Raw genomic sequence first — 17,291 nt, 5'->3', positions numbered from 1 at the left:
ATAAAAGTGTCTCATTGTGCTGCTGAGTTACATTTTGATCCAATTTATGCAAAAAAACCTTCCAAAAAACACAAAAGCAGTCAAATAAATGTATCTGAATATCTTTATTAAGCATCGAGTCTTTTCTCTGGCTCCTGGTTCGAGGGCACAGAGAGACGGACTAAAGTCAGTACTGTATTGTCAACAAAAGTATTTAAAAATACAAGTATTTTGAGATATACATCATATCATGTTGGAACAGCAAGTGTCTTTTACAAGCATCTGAGGAGAAACAGACAAACAGAAATCTTCGATGAGTTTGAGATTATGGGCCATGGTGTTGAGGAAAATCACTCAAATTTGAAGTGTTGATGTGGCCTCTCATCAACATGAAGGCTGCCCAGTCTATAGAGTTTGATGAGCTACAGATAACAAAAAAAACAAAATGGCCCCTACAGCTGCTCCATCTGGTGAAAGAAAGGAAATAAACCATTTACAACGTAAGGAAATTTGTTCCCTCCTTCCTGTGACTGGCTGGCGATCTGAACATCTATTTCATTAATTCCCTCTACAGACAGCAACTACTGCTGTCCGTCCATCCATCACGCCTTTAACAACTGGTCCGCCTGCTGTGGAGGGAAACCCCCAGAGCCAGAGAGCCTCCTCATCACCAAGCACAATCTGTTACGAAGGCATAATAAGAAGTGATGACAGGAAGAAGCTTCGATGTCCACTTCACTGAAAAAGGAAAGGAGAGCTCCAGCCCCTGATTGTACGGCAGCACCGTCACTAACCGCGCAGAAGACGCTGTGTGGTGTGATTTTGTTTTGGTGCTTAGAGGTGGACTGAGAAAGTTTGGTGACTGACTGAATATTGTATTTCAGCCAGTTGATGCTAACCGTTTCTAATATGACTGAGGTTCAGCTGTATTAAGGGTTTTGAAAACATGCAAAAAAAAAGCTGCATTGAGCAATATTTCCATATTAAAGGATAAAAGTCCGCTTGGTGTCTAACTGACTCGCAGGTACAAAAAGTTGTGAAATTGTTCCAGTAGATCAATTCAGTTGGCAGCAGCCAAGCCGGCTGCAACATAATCCTTTGGCTCAACTGCGCCTGATCAAAAGTACACTAGAAATGCTTTTTTTTACCTCTGACAGGCTCAGATTGGTATTTTAAGTGCCGGACAACATCATGGACAGGATCCCGACAGAGATAGATCAGTGAGATCCTTTTTGTTCAGCCAGAAGCAGCCGTTACTTTGCTCTCTTCAAAGCCACCAGACTACATTGATTCACACCAAAGTCACACAATAACACAAACAAACTAACCAATCAGGGCAGCAGTAAACCAGTGACTCCCATCTTCTGCAAAGGAAAATTACAGGGTTTGTGAATGGAGTCTAGTGGCTTTCAAAATAGCTACACAGGCCGTGTAATAACTATACTTTACCAGAAAGGTGTCCATTTTAATGACCCACAGAGGATTATCACCCAATATCAGAGTTTTTGTGGATCTATGGAGCCTTTTGTCTTTTTTTTAGCCAATTGTTTTGGTTTTCTGAGCCAGTGGTTAGCAAGCCAACATTTGTGTAAGCAGGCAAATGCTTGATTACTCATTCACCATATCGACTTCATAAAGTGATGGTAGTACTTTTCAGGTTGCTCGGCTGCACCAGAGCGACTAAAAAAAGAGAATTCATGCAGCTTCAAGATTACATTTTTGTAAACCTCACTGATACTTATGCAGAACAATTTAAGGCATGTTTTATCCAAGAGCTGTGTGAATCCAGGCATGTCCACAAAAAAAAAAAAAAAAAAAAGTCTTGTCACCTTGAACAAAATTCTTTTTTTGGAGGGAAATGACAAAAAGGCAGAAATGCTAAAATCTGGACATAATGAACAACGGTGCAAAATACTGGGTAGTGACAGACGGTATCAGCTCTTCAGTCTAACCCCAAGTCTGACTGAGACGTGTGAATATCATGGACACATGGAGGTCTGTCACTTCCACCTCTGTCCATGTTAGGATCTGACACTGCAGTCCATCTCAGCGTGACTGAGACTGTATGTGCTTCATCAAAGAGAGTTAAACGTGTTCTAGTTTGTTCTGAAATGAATGAAATAAAGACCACTAGATGGGCACAAAGAAAAGTAAACAACATTTTACAATGACAACAGATAAATACTTTACTACAAATATAAATACACACTACATGATCAAAAAACTGGAATGTGACTACATTTTGAAATCAGGAATCTCAACATTATAATTTTTTTTTTTCCACTTTTCCACAATAAGGCTTTAGTCTAACATTTGAAGATACTAACTGCTACTTACAAGAACGCTACGTCAAATCCAGCTCTTACCCCTCTGGAATCTGAACTTAAAAAAAAGGTTTTCTTGAACTCAAAGACAAAAAGACCACAAGTTGTGCAATTCAGTGCAGTGGTGAAAGCGTTACGAGACATCCTTGATGCACAGATATGCGGGGTAAGTAGGAGAGCTCAGAACACAAGTGGAAAACACGATGGAGATTTTCACGACGAGGTGAGTGCACGAGCGTGAGTGAACAGTCGTAAGCACTGAGAGACCACTAAAAAGGCTTTGTGAGTGTGTCCTCCTCTAGTTAAGGCTTTTGAGGGAACACAGGCAGCCCTGATCTGACCCGCGGCTCAGCTGGGGACAATTCAACATGCCAGCATTTAGTGCTACATCTACTTTAGACTACCTGTCCAGTACCTAAGTGCCTTTCTGGTGGGATGAAATCCAAATTTTGCATCACAAAAAACTTGAACAATATTTATAGGTTTTAGTTGTGTTGTGTAAAATTTCAGACAAACGGAAATTCTCATGAGGCATGAGCCTAAACATTCAAAGCAAAATCCAGTATTTTTAAACCTGGTCCCTCTTTGTACATGTTTTGGTGTCTGAATTGCTAGTAAGTACAAAAAGTTTTGAAAGCGGTCCAGTACGTCGCGCCTCTGTTGGCCGACGCAAAACAGGCCACCAGACTCCACTGACAAATACAGTGATTTTACTTTGCGGACCCCGCAAGTTGGTAGTTTAACGCTTAGTTTGTTTGTGTTGCTGTGTTATGTTATAGTTGCGCTAGACCATTAACTCACTGGAGTTGCCCCAAAGGATTACATTGCAGTCATTACAGCCCATTACGAGGCCGACAACCAAGGCAATCCTCTGAGCTGATTCCAAAACGTTTTGCACCTACTAATTATTTAGACTTAAACATGTAAAAGGTTTAAAAATACCAGTGTTCTTCTATGAAGTTTTTAACAGTATGTGATAAATATCTAGGAGGTGATGATGCTGTGCTAGTTTCTAAACTTTTGTTAACCAAAATAAAGTTGAAGAATTAAACTAATTTAAAGCCAATTTCACAAAATAACCAATAATCAGATCTTGAATTGTAACTTGACTTGTACAGCAACAGGAAGTTTGATACTGCCACTAACAGGTATATGTTGTTATGGCAACATATTCCAATTACCCATGCCACACCTGACTGGGTCAGCGCAGACCCCTGACAAGTACGTCAAATTTCTATGGAAGCATTCTCAAGTGTATGAAGAGCTTTCCTCCATCTATAAAAAAGGGCCATTCTATTGATTTCCTTACAACAGTGAGTGATTAAACATTAATAATGGTTACGACTGACGTGAAGAGCCCCCGCCCCAGTGAAAACCTACTGATGTAAAACCTCCTGAGAGTGATTTAAGGCCAACTAGTGAAAGGAAAAAAACTGATAAGAGGGAAAAAAGACAGAAAAGCTGATTGCTTTGATCAGTGAGAGTCAACTCAAGCAACTATCTACTATACACATGACGCAGGAGTATTTACAAAGATGGTGGGGGGTGGTTTGTATGTTACAGTGACTGAGTAATGAGTACAATGCAGTTATTGGGCCACAGCAATAAGCAAGCTTGTGTATGTTTGTACAGGGGTGAGCAGGTCGGTGACTTAGTGAAACCAAACTTTACAGTGCAAGGGTAATAAAAAATGACCTTTGTCAAAAGAAGCATTGGAAATATTAATATGATGTAAACACTAATATCAATACCATTCCTCCCATAGGAAAAAATCATTACATGCACACTGGCACATACACACCCACATACACACACACCATTGTGCTTAAGGTTCTGTTTCAAATCAGAGCAAAAAGTCAAATATCAGCTCACACACACTTTTATGTAGCGCTGAGAGTGAAATTAAAGACAAATCTGTTATGAGAAGCAAAAGCAATGTGCAGGGCTGCACTAAGGATGGATGCACACACACACACACACACACACATACACACACTCACACACACACACTCACACCAAAAGCAGGCCTGGCTGTGGCTGAAGATCCCAGGCATGATGGGGAGATGTACTGTACAGAGGGGTTTCCATGACATCGGAAGAGTGGGTGGACCATGTAGTGCTCTGGGCCAATCAGCGCGGAGAGAAGCCTGTTGCTAAGCTACAGCCAACCACTTGCGTCATATCCCAAATCTGTGGAGACAAACAGCCAATAACAATGACAGAAGAGGCCTGATGCAAAGCTGTAAGTATGGATTCTGCATTATTACTGAGACAACTTGTGTTTCTGTTAATGCTTCAGCACTTTCAGGATGTTTTCAGTCTACTGCTAGATTTAATAAGAGTTAACGCTGAATTACACAATGCTTTTCAGCCTAGTGTTAGCTCTTTAATCATTGTTTGATGGCTACAAATGACTTTAGTTACACTAAATTTGAATCTCAACACCCAGACGTTGGTGTTGGAATCTGAATCTGATATCAAAACTATACATGCATGAATGATCTGGCATCAAAGAACTGTTGTTGACCTTAACAATGCGGTCGCTTCCACAAGTGACCATCAGGCCTCTGGATGGGTCCATGTCCATGTGGGCGATGTTGTGTTTCCCCTCGTGGAACGTGGCCAATGCTGTCCGACTGCACCACACACACACACACACACACAGATAGACACACACACACACACACACACACACACACACACACACAGATACACACACAAAGACTTTAATTTAGAGACGCATTTAATCAGAGATGCCCTCAGTGCTCTGGAAATAGAGATAAACTGTGAGCAATAATTGCAACATTTAGGAGCCCTTTACTCACTCTTCCTCTTTGATAGTATCAAAGCAGGCATCACACACCCGAATCGGGAACTCGAAGCCCATGATTGGGAATGTGGAGCGTTTAGAGCTACATTTTCCACACACAGCCTTGCCACACTTCCTGCAGTGGTGCTGCACAAAGGGAAAAACAGCCATATATTAGCGTGACTGATGGGCTGAGGGAAGGACAAGTGCTAGGGCCTCTGGTCAGAGTGTCACACCTGTCTGAGACCCAGGGTTTTAGTGTCCCACATCTGCTTGATGTTCCAGAAGAAAGGCTGCTCACATTTCTGACAGGAGTCGCTGTCTAACCACTGGGGCGCCTGCAGAGACACACACAGTCAAATACTACTATCAAACATTGTGTGGACCGCAGAGAGGAGAAATGAATCTCTTAACCATTACAACCAAATTCTAATGCCAAAATACTGAATGTTCATTGCAATTGTAACTCAAAGTTGCACGTCTTGGACAGTATGGATGTGATTTTTGCAGTATTTCTTATCTGGAATGAACAAATTTGGCTGAATGAGCTTAGTGAAGAGGTTCAAAGTCCAAACGTTGGTCAAAAAGAATACCAAGACTGTCAACATAATGTAAGACACTAAGTTATTTGCATTTTACAATAACATCTATGAGAAAACTAGAACTGCAAAAACGTACTTTATTTGTGTTGTAGTTATAATAGTGACGCAAACCTCTTCTCTCTGTGTGTCCATGTTCCAAACTGCAATGCCTCCGTCGGCTGAGCACGACAACAGCTGCCTGGTCAGCTGCAGGTAACGCAAGGCCTGAACACGCTCGCTGAGGGACAGAGACAAAGAAAAGGGAGAGAGGTTTCAGACAAAAGAAAATCCTAACTTAAACCTGCAATAAGCAGTATTTTCATAGACAATTATACCATTACTGTTCAACCTGTTCCAATGAAACAAAGTGTGTTAAATACATTTTAGTGCAATAGTAAACTGGAGGAGACGAAGAAAAAGGACACTGAAAAGGCTTGAAAAGAGATAAAGAATGGGTCAATACAGGATTTAGGACCTGTCAGAACTACAAGAGCTTTACAACACTCATTTTTATGGATGCCTCAGAGAGAAACCTCTGTAAATCCTGCTAGGGTGCAACAGGATCTATGGAGGCTTGCTCTGACACGCACCAGTGCACACAGTCTTTGTGGATGCCTTCTGTAAGGGGGGAGGGGGACTAGGAGGTGGTGAAATATGTATGAAGATGGGGAAGTAGTGCCTGGGGACAGCTGTTACTGAACCTTTTCTCTGATTTACTTTTCAAGCCTCCCTTATCTCTGACAAACACAGAGAGCGTGAAGCATATCTACACAGATCCAAATACTGACAGACTTACTGGTGTCCCTGCAATAGTAACGTTCGTCCTTTGCGGCCCCCGATGTCCCACATGATGATGCTGTGGTCTGAGGCCCCTGAGAACAGCAGCCTCTGGACGGGGTCCCACCACAGGGTTCCTATACTACCTGGAGGGATGAACAGAGAGAAGAGGCAGCTTAACTTAATATAGGCGGTGTTGTCATGCTGCAGGAACCTGTGGTCAGGACCGGGTTCTGGTCTGACCTACTGGCTCCACCTGGTGCCTGGTAGGAGAACTACAGGAAGAACACTTCAAACCTGGACACCTTCTATTTTCATTCAATTCGTTTGAAAAGAGCAAGAAAACCTGAGCACTGTCTCATAAGTTATGTTACCACCACTTGTGTTGAATATAACAATTATTATTACATTTGACTTAAAACATTTACAAATACTGAATTCAAAGGATAACTATTTCTAAGCTTGGGCCCTTTTTGCCAACACATTTGGGTGTCTTAATGACTAGTAGGTACCAAAAGGTTTGGAATTGGTCCAGTAGAACACCTCAGCCTGCTGCAATGGCTGTGACATAATTCTTTAGGGCGACGGCACCTGGTGAAAGTAAGCCCACTAAAAGTGATTGTTTTTGGCAGAGACAGGCTCAGACTATTATTCTAAGTGTCTGACAACATTTTGGAAAGGATCCCCGCAGAGACAGACCAGCAGGATCCTTTTCTTTTACCCAGAAACAGCCATTTTATCCCTCTCGTCAAAGCCACCAGACTCCATTGACAAAAACAGTAATTTTAGCATTCAGTCAAGTACGATTCAGAGGTATTTGCACATTACTTGAGTAAAAAAATTGCATTTGGTTATGAACAGGAAAGAAAAAAAACATCTCTCTACGTTTACTGGAGTTGCATTTGAATGACATTATCATAATGACATAAGTAAACCAGACCAAAAGCTGTTCCCATTGATCTGACAGAAGGTGGCCACTGAATTGACTGATAACAGTTACAGAAGTACTGTATTAGCATTTGGAGCTTTTGTGTGGCTTTGTTTGAGCTCAGGCTTTGTGTCTTGTTCAGACCCTTGGCCTGGATTCAGCAGGGAGCTCTGTAGAATTTAGCTGATCAACAACACAACACACCATCTGCCCGTTCTCGTCAGAGGGTAGAGCACATTACACATGCTAAACACTCGCCGTCTGTGGCCAAACACACCACACAGCCATGTTGTTTCGGTGCACGGATCAAATGCTTCATCTGTGTTTCTGATTTTGTTGAATCGCACATTTTCCAGACAAGCCAACTTGCAAACACTTCATTTTCTTGTTACTGTGAAACCTTCAGTACTGAAAGCAAAAGTCATTCTAGGACAAGCAATAAAGCAGTAGAAGTTAGGCCAGTCATATGAGGAGTAATGGCCTGCGGCAGATGGTGGTGGACTGACTGACTAGGCTGGTGGTAACTGTAGCTACACAACACACACACACACACACACACACTGAGCACCATAACACCATATAATCCTGTCATCTAACTGACTTTTAAAGTATTCTTCAGTGCTTCACCTTATACACATAGTATTCTCATCCATCCACAATGACATACAACTGCAGCGGGCTAGACCACACACACTGGGATCTGCATTCTCGGCCACATTCATGCTAATGTTTAAAGCCCATGTGAAAAAAAAACACTCGTTATAACTTCATTTCCCTTCGCTGAAGGGGTGTTTCAGTCAGCTGACACGAGGGGCAAACGCTTAAACACTAAACATGAAACCATATAAAAGGAAAAACATGAAAAGAGATGAAAACTAAGATGTGAATTTGTCAGTTTTACTGCACCGACCAAATCCAATACAACCACAACAGAAACCTTTTACATGCAGCCGAAAGGGGGAGGGGTTCAAAGACAATATCTTTCCTAACGAGTAAGCATGAGACTAAGCCGAGGTCTGACCTTTCTATTCTGTTTTCCAAATTTGATCTGTCATAAGTTCCATTAAATATTTGGGTGGAACCAGCGGAACAGCTTGAGTCCATTAATATGTATTATTATCAGTCCAATTAATATGTATTATCATGAGCACATCTGCAGATCAAAGAGAGAGGAAGGAAATGAAATGTTAAGGTGTGAGGGTTTGTATTTTTTATACTTTCTAAATGTTAAAATGACAATTGGCTGACCTGTAAGCAATACATCTGTGGTAAAAAAAATAGACTTATTGAGCCGTGGAGATTGTCATCTGGTCAGATGAGTCATCCCTCTCCCTGTTGTCAAGCAGCTCATGAGCACATGTGTGATGCCCAGAGGAGAACACAAGGAAGTGTTTGTTTCACACAGTGAAGTGTCCTGATGGCTCATATTTGTTGTGGGATCCATTTTCTTGGCACAGCAGCAAGTACACTGAACCACTTATTACCAGTGAAAGTCCCATGTGAGTAATGCACTCACCCTTTGATGAAGCCGAATTTGTATTTTGAAGGGAACTTTGGAGAATGACAGCGCTCCCATCTAAATGTTCACGAGGGTGGAAACAACAGTTACCACATCTCAACTCAAACAAGCAGAAATGGGAAATTCCAGAGCGGAATGAGACGAGACATTTTCCATCATCATCATCCGAACCAAATGATGGGATTTCTTACAGAGAAGTGGTCTCACATCCTGCCAACTGAGCTCTGCTCACTTGGAAAGTAAATACCAGACCTCATTAAGCTGTTGTCGCTCAGTGCTGTCTGACAGCATGCATTGCAGGCTCTTCCTTTACTTGGGCACTTAAAGGGATAGTTTGGATTTTTTGAAGTGGGGTTGGACTCATCCATAGTCAGTGTATTACCCACAGTGGGTGGTGGCCGGCATGCCCCCCCCCTTTTGGAGGAGCAGGCAGGAGTCCCAGACAGACGCTAAAGCAATGTACTGCTGTAAATCACTGTTATTGTCAATAAAGTCTGGTGCTTGTGAAGAGAGAGAGAGAGAAACCGGCTCAGGTTCCCCTTTGGAAAGGGTTGTCTGACAGCAAAGAAAGTGGTGAATATATTCCAAATACAGCGTACACTTAAGCTGATGCTGATTTCTTTAGGCTGGCCTTTTACGTAGATGTCTGGAATACATTTTTCTGTTGCCCGCATCCACAGCAGTACATTGCTTAGCATCTGTGCCAGGGCTCGTGCCTGCCTCTCCAAACTGGGGGTGTGCTGACCGCCATCTACTGTAGGCAATATGACGACTATACCTCATATAACCCCACTTCAAATAATCCAAACTATACTTAACACTAAACTACACTTCAGCGCTGTTCTTCCTGTTCAAGCCAAAGGTTTTAACATGCAAAACGTATTTCTAAAAGTTGAAAAGCAGCTACATTTTTCTAACTCTGTCATTCCGGAGTCCACTGATCTTTCATTTTCTTGCATAACGAAGTCCCGTGGAGGAATCTGGGTCATTTGTTATTCACTACGGCTACATCTGCATATCTGGCTTCAGCATCAGAAGGCTGCTTGTGTGTACTGTGGAAGCACGAGAGACAAACTATTTGTGCCGAGACCGTGTATGATTTAGGAGAAACCAATATGTGGATGATAAATGTGTGTGTGTTGATGTGCAGGCAGGTGTGTACGCAGTGTGTTTTCTTTACCTTCATGACCCTTCAGTGTGGTGACGGTGGAGTACGTCTGCTTCTCCAGTTTCAGCAGCGTGATCTGTCCAGAGTAATCGCCGACAAAGGCGTGCTGCGTCTCATGGTCGTATCTGAGCGGGGAGTCAAGGCTTCGGCACTCTACAAGTTCCAACTCAGCTGACGATAGCAGACGTCTGTGGTGTCGCAGATTGCGCTCTTTCCGGCTTACAAACGCACCAGATATACTCAGCCAGCCACATTTGATCCTGGTCCTGTATTTACATATGATATTTAAATACCACTTGAAATGAGCAAATTTGATGATTGTATGATCATGTGGACATCTAATAAAAAATAACACTTTCAAATGAATGTTACTGTGCTTAAATCACATTTGAAAAAAATATGATTCATTTTTGCAATGTGTTAACTTTACATGATATTTTATTAGATTTAGTTTTAGATTAGTCACATGCTTGGTTGAAAAAGTACATTTTACTTTTAGAGTATGCAATTCAAATTGCTATAAGAAATGGTAATAAGAAACATCATTGAATTTAGAGAAAACGTGCCATGTCGTAATGTATATCATTATCTGGATATGAAATAACCTGTCAGGATATGAGACTTTGGTGATATCGCACAGCCCTAAATGAAACTATTTGTCATTTTGATTGGCGTCCCCTTTAGGAGATGTGAAGTAATGACATTCTAGTAAGGTGATGTTTCAACAGGCATAAAGCAGGAGAATGTCAGTGTACAGTGTTTGTGAACTAAATGAAGAAAGTGTTCATACCTGATGCATGATAATTGATTATTCATCACTGGAATAAAGGTGACAACGTATTGTCATATCAATTATTTGTCCACCCCGCTGCGCACACACACAGCGAGTGAGTGAAGGATACTGTAGGCAGGAAGCCCAGGCGGTGAAGTAGTGTCTCCCCAACATGCTGCCACTCTGGGTGCACATCCAGCTCACACTCTTGTCGTGGCCAGTGCTCACCACCCACTCACTCTCCAGGGAGAACACCATATCTGACACACGGTTCTGGTGGGCTGCAAAACACACAAACAGGAAATCTTAAACAGGCACAAGTCGTGTTGTTGGACGAACATCAAACGAGATCACATCTACTCCGTTGGGCTTTGCATCCGAGCCGTCATGGATGAACACCGTCTAAGACTAATTTGCCCTTTCCATGTGCTGCTGATCCCATCAGAGGCTCTGCTTAGCGTCGCTCTAATCCAGACTTAGACAGACGGATCCCTTCAAACGATTTGTACTCCTCAGTCATCATGGTCCATCTGGGGATCACTTTTGTTCACTTTGACATCTCTAGTTTTACAAACTAAAGAATTCTGAGCAGCTATAGAGATATACTATGAAATAATAACAAAACCCTGCTAGTGATCAGTACACAGTATGTGCTCATATGCTAGGAAAGAGTGGCTCATTCACACATTAGTACTGATTCAGTGTTGTGTCCTGTTTAATGCAAGTCTAACATTTAAGCTCAGTTTTGGTCTCCACCAACTCGAGGGACATTTTGAGTGTCTTCAGCTGATAAATGCTCCTGCTTTCCCCCGCTGGACACTAGCTTAGTCTGACTGCTGATCGGTGCTGGGCAGGTAGCACACAGTGGACTGAAAGCAGGTGGAAAGCTACTGGAAACAGGTTTGACGAGAGCGGTGAGAGCGAACCATAACAGTTTAGTTGTGGGCTGTAAAACCAAAGCAATGAGGTGAAAGATGCCAAACACTCTGTAGAGCTATCATCATATCATTAGGGTTGGGTACTGAACAAGGTACTGTTAAAAAGGTACCAACCAATTTATGTCAGTGCTACTATGTACCGATGAATGTTATACCAACTGGTGCCAGCAGGCTTGAAGGGAGGGGATTATTTTTTGTGGTGTGCAAAATGCTCTAAATGAATAAAAATGTTGAAAATGAAACGTTTGGACGTATTTTTACAGCTGAAATTAGATTTTTGTTATTACAGAGAGAGTAAATTACAGAAAAAAGGGGCCACTGCTGGTACCGAATTCCATCTAGCGTTATAGTTTCAAAAGTGAACGCTACCCCACCCTAAATGTCACGTAGAGTCATTTCAGCCACTTTAATATAAAAATACTGATGATAGCAGCTTTGAATTCAAATGTCCTCGAAACCTCCCTCAATCCAACACTCTGTGAGTGCATCATCACCACAGCATTCTGTGGAGCCACTGCAGCGTTGTTTTAACTCAAACACCTTTGTTTTAAATCCAAGATCCCAACGTTTCCAAAGAGACTAAAAACTATGCCAAGCTGAACTTTGTGGAAGAGTAGTACCTGATGTTCCACCTGATGTGACAATTCAGCTATAAGAACCATAGTATGTATTTAAACAACTCAAAAACATAGAATTTTTCCATCTTCAAAGGAGCCTTCACTGAGAAGTGCTACTGCAGATAGGATAAACCCATTTTAATGTTAATGTAAAGCATTACTGACTGTTTACATGCACTCTTATATTCCACTATTATTCTGATTATGTCAGTGCTCCTAATATGATATGGGTCATGTAAACAGCGGTTATTCTAAATGTAGAACTTTCCAAAGACAATGTGTGTGATATATCATTCTGGTTTTAGGAGCATTCTTTGGACATGTATACAGCGCATTTGGAATATCCATGTCAGTTGGGGTTTTTATGGTAGTTTGCAACATAAGGCCTCTTGCCTGTTTACGGTCAGCTCTCTGCATCGGAAATAAACCAACTAGCCAACAGTCTGCAGGGCTGGGGTAGAGATGCATGCTCAAAAGAAAAGTTCTCATTTCTGGTTAGAAGAAGAAACAGAACTACTGTTAAATACTTTAAAAGATGTAGACAAACAGGTTTTCGGATAACATCTCAAAAAAATAGTATCTTAATATAAAAAAAAAAAAATTCCATTCGACTCCTATCGGAAGATGCACGACTGTATGGAAACGGTAAAGTGGAATATTCATTTTCATTAGCAATGTAAACAGCTTATGGGGAATATTGCTTTTTTCAGGATAAGGGCAAATATTGCAATGTGATGTGATATGTAATGTCATGTAATATAGTGACTGATGAGTAAAGCTCAAAAAAGGAAGTTATTTCTTCTCCAAGTGTACAGGACAGTAAGATTAACCACTAGAACTGAGGCAAAAATGACCTTACTGACATGTTTCTAATTACACGCTACATATGGCTACATATGCATGTCTGTTACCTTGTCGTTCTTTGCATATGTTTACAGCCTCATGACCAAACGGCCGTCCGTGCCTCTGAAACTTTGACCTTCTCTGCTCTTTTCCTGTTCTAATGCTCCTTTTACTCAGAGATTCTTCCCAAAATGTAAAAAATTAGCAGGGGGAAACACTTTTAATACATCTGAATTAATATAAAACAATTAATCATTTTATGTATCTGTATTACTATATAATAATTTAATATATCTGTATTGCTACAGTGTTTTCTGTTGCTGTCCCTCCCTGTGTGTGCAGAAGACACCGCTTGTGTTCATGACGCCTCCGTGAACGGGTTCACATAATAACGCAGTACAGATCTGAACTACAGAGACGACAGCATTTCCATCATCCTGTCATATCAGTTTATAGCCAGACTGAACATATGGAAGCTGGACTTTATCACTGGCCACCGGGCTGCTAAAAATAAAGTCAGTGTTGCCTTGTCTGCAGCTCTGAACAAAGTAAGACTGACTGCCAAAAGGCAAATGGCAATGTTAAGCCCTGCCTGTCTTTGAAGTGCACAGACACATCCTAATGCCTGTTAGATCTGATCTGAGTCATGTTTTTGCTGTTCGGGCTCTGCTGCTTGATTTTGCTACAAGTGGTAGAAGCCAGATGGAGCATTCCAGTGGTGACATGTGGGGTTTTGCCCTCTAAAGCAACAGGCTGGCCATTTTCCCCCCAAAGCTTGATTTTCCACTGACGAGGCCAAGTTGCTGCTGATACAGTCACAAGGAATTCTGTTTGCCACCAATTATGACAATGTGGTGGGAGATGAAATCAAGATGGAAAGATTAAGCCCGCATCTAACAATTATTTTCACTATCAAATGTGAAAAAAGGCTCTACACGACTTCCAAGAGCCTGAGGCGACGTCGTCAGATGTCTTGGTTTGTTTGATCAAAAGTCCAACACCAGAAGATATTCACTTGACAATACAGTTCCTACTAAAATATGCTTTGCAAATTATGAAGAAGGAAATTAATTAAACACATTTTTCAGGCCTCCAGTCTGAACTTGATGAGTTACGGTGGGAAACACTGAACACAAACAGTTTGTTTTCAAGGAAACTCCACCGGGCACCGAAGTATCCACAGCCAAAATATACTGTAGGTGAGCCGTGGCAACAGGCTCGCTACGTGTTGATCAAGGTATGTTCTGATTATTCTGACGTTATCATGTGCTATATAATGATATAAACCATGATTTGAATTTCATCAAAAGGTGCTGACCGTGTGATTTGAGTGTGTGTGTGTGTGTGTGAGTGTTCTTGTATTACATACTAAATGGGGCCAGAGAACTGGGAGCACACCCACAGTTCATGTCAGGGATGGGTTAGTGTTTTCTAGTAACAGTATACACTGTGTGAATGGGAAGTCTCCACAAAGACTGCAACACATTGCGCATGTGACATGGGCGTGTGTGTGTGTGTGTGTGCGTGCGTGTGTGTGTCCTCATCCCACACTCTCACCTGGATATGTTTTGACATGGCTCATCTTGTTGAAATCTTCAGAGATGAGAAACTCCTGAAAGAAAAACATGTTTCAAACCAAACAACCATCCAGCCACTGCAGTCCAAATATTGAAACTGTGGCCTCCATAAACTAGATATGCAGGGTTTTTAGGACTAAACTGTTTGAACAACCAAAAGCCTGCAGCGAGAATATGAAGCCATTTGTTTGAGTTAACTTCACTCACCACAACAGCTCCATTGTCCTGGCCGATGAAGATGCGTCTGCTGTCATGGTGGTACGACATGCAGGAGCAAGGAGCTACAGGAGAGGGAAGCAGACGGTGTACTGACAGTGTGGTCCAAAATAACAAACGCACACACGTGCATGTGCGTACGCACACATTCAGGATTGCTTTTATTGTCGAAGGGATGATGCAGCCTTACTTACAGGAGACTGTGTGGTAGATGCTCGGCCAGTACTGACCGCTGTCCCTCTTCAGCCATACCCGTATGGTTCTGAAGGAAAACGTCAACACATCACACTCACAGCACTATAGTGTCTTCACACAGGTGATCCTGCAGTCGACTTTCAGTTATGAGGGTCTGTTTGTGATACACAGAACTTTAAATGCATTTCTAATCTTTTAACTTGCTTGGAAATGTCCACCGAAGAGGGCCCTCATCTTGGACTGTACTTAGTCCCTGTCTGGGAAACCAGCCCTAATTCTCTGTGCATACACAGCTTGATTGTGTCCATAAAGCAGAAGTGAAAGGGCTACCATGACTATTGATGATCCTTAGTTTAAGTGCATTTCCAATAAGCCTCTGTCAACATTTTTCAAGGAAGCAGGAACAAGTTTGAACTTCTATTCCACTAAAATGTTACAGCCACGGTCACAGAAACCAATATCGAACCTGAATGTTACACTGCTGCGCCATCGTCCCACAACTTCCCCTTTTTGTTAATCAAGTGGGTTTGATGTGTGATGAAAACTGCATCACATTTCTTCACGGCAACAAGTTCCTTTACCTTAAAATGAGGATGTTGCACCTTCACAGCTGTCGAGTTCAACTCAGTGAGTGTGATGGACTGATGTAACCATGCTCACCACTGAACAGGTGGGTCCCTTCACTCATAGGTGCTCTGCTGCCTTCACGTTTTGTTGGACATGTGGGCACTAACTCGTAGGTTGTCGATCACAAGAGAAGGATTTTCTGTTCATATTCCCAAGAAGGCAGCGTGTGATGTTCAGGGGCAGAGACCAAAGCTAGCAAGTACTAAAGCACGCATTCCTTGGCTGGACGCTCTGCCTCACAAAGCCACTTATATGGTTGGAAGACAAACAATTAATACTCTTATTAAAAGAATAAAAGCTCAGTAGACCACTTTTTTTTAGAGACAGTGATGTTGACTGTTAGCTACAGCTAGTCAGCTAGCTGGCTAATTAAGTCGGTATAGCCTAAACAGTCTGATACTGTAACGTATATCTAACCGTGAGTCTGAAAGTCAACGCTACAGAATGAAAACCAAATATTATTTCTACGGTTTGGATGGTTTTCGGGCATATCTGTTAGTAATGACTCCTCCTTTCAGGATTTCTATCCCCACACACTCCCATGCTAACCCTGGCTCCATATGGAACATCCCAACCAAATAAAAAATCATCTCTGGAGTTCAGAATGTTGCCGCTCCTCTTCTGTGTTGTCCTTCTGAAACCGTGCACCACGATTTATGAGTGCAATGACCAGCAAATAGACCTAGCCCGCTAGCTGCCGCCGTTAGGCTACCGCTAGCCTCACCTGTCCTCGCTGACCGTGATCACACCGTCTTCTTTGGGGATTAAGACGGCGGCGTTGACAGCGTCCGAGTGTCCCTCGATCTTGTTCAGAAGGATCGGTCTGGCGGTTTGGGGCCTCGAGTGTATCTCGGCAGCCATGGTCGGACTAGGCAGCAGTGTTTTCCTTCAGCTGATTCTCCTCCTCACTCACTCGCCAGTGAAGGAGGATCAGCTGACACCGGAGCCGCTGTCAGGATTACCGTAATGACGGCGAGAATGCTCCCGACCAATTCACACCGGAAACAACTGAAACCCACCGTGAGCAGATATTACCGTAGTGAATGAACGTGCTGTAAACTGTTTAACATTCAGGACTTGTGAGGGGACAGTTTTTAGAGGATTAAATCTGGAAAATTCTAGAACTAAGGCTCCAAGAGTGAGAAACTAATCAACAATAGAGAATTCAGACAGACACAGACAGACGTAAAATTGGTTTAATTTCAATTTTACAACTGTAATCATTCTAGAATTTACATTTTAGATCTTCAGATTCTAACTGTTAAATCACAGTTCAAGAAAGACAACTTGTGAATGACTAATACAGATTCACAGCAATCTGATTTCAAAGAAACAGAGTGTTACTTGGATGAGTAACTTGAATGTAAGTAGTGATTTTAAGCAGTTATCCCAGACTCTGTCCTGTAGTGTAAGTGAGTTGT

At 42.1% G+C, this 17,291-nt stretch overlaps 1 protein-coding gene across 2 annotated transcripts; it reads right to left on the bottom strand.

Annotated features, from left to right (window-relative positions):
* Window positions 1-85: 85 nt before the first annotated feature.
* wdfy1 (WD repeat and FYVE domain containing 1) lies at window positions 86-16,767 on the bottom strand. Of its 2 annotated transcripts, XR_011584155.1 has the most exons (13): window positions 16,595-16,767; window positions 15,243-15,310; window positions 15,040-15,113; window positions 14,813-14,867; window positions 10,988-11,138; window positions 10,098-10,210; window positions 6,490-6,616; window positions 5,826-5,931; window positions 5,349-5,450; window positions 5,129-5,259; window positions 4,831-4,939; window positions 4,320-4,493; window positions 86-446 (listed from the first exon to the last, which is right to left on the bottom strand). XR_011584155.1 is itself a non-coding variant. In XM_070828932.1 (12 exons), the coding sequence occupies exons 1-12, from the start codon at window positions 16,729-16,731 to the stop codon at window positions 4,434-4,436; spliced, it is 1,233 nt and encodes a 410-aa protein (XP_070685033.1). In that variant the 5' UTR covers window positions 16,732-16,767; the 3' UTR covers window positions 3,405-4,433. The 2 variants fall into 2 exon arrangements, 1 of the variants encoding a protein (XP_070685033.1); XM_070828932.1 differs by lacking the exon at window positions 86-446 and having other exon boundaries at window positions 3,405-4,493.
* Window positions 16,768-17,291: the final 524 nt, after the last annotated feature.

The sequence above is a fragment of the Pempheris klunzingeri genome, chromosome 4 (genome assembly GCF_042242105.1).
Source record: "Pempheris klunzingeri isolate RE-2024b chromosome 4, fPemKlu1.hap1, whole genome shotgun sequence".
Taxonomy (NCBI): Eukaryota; Metazoa; Chordata; class Actinopteri; order Acropomatiformes; family Pempheridae; genus Pempheris; species Pempheris klunzingeri.
The sequence above is the reverse complement of the archived record's forward strand: the minus strand, read 5'-3'. Positions and strand labels throughout refer to the sequence as shown.

Bases quoted from the DNA above. Each gene is read 5' to 3' on its own strand.
- wdfy1 (XM_070828932.1), bottom strand. From the start codon at position 16,731: ATGGCTGCCGAGATACACTCGAGGCCCCAAACCGCCAGACCGATCCTT. The intron at 10,211-10,987 runs GTATCCTTCACT...CTCCCCGCTCAG, and splicing joins GCCTGGGCTTCCTGCCTACA to ATACGACCATGAGACGCAGC. The intron at 6,617-10,097 runs GTAAAGAAAACA...TCATCCCTCCAG, and splicing joins CACACTGAAGGGTCATGAAG to GTAGTATAGGAACCCTGTGG.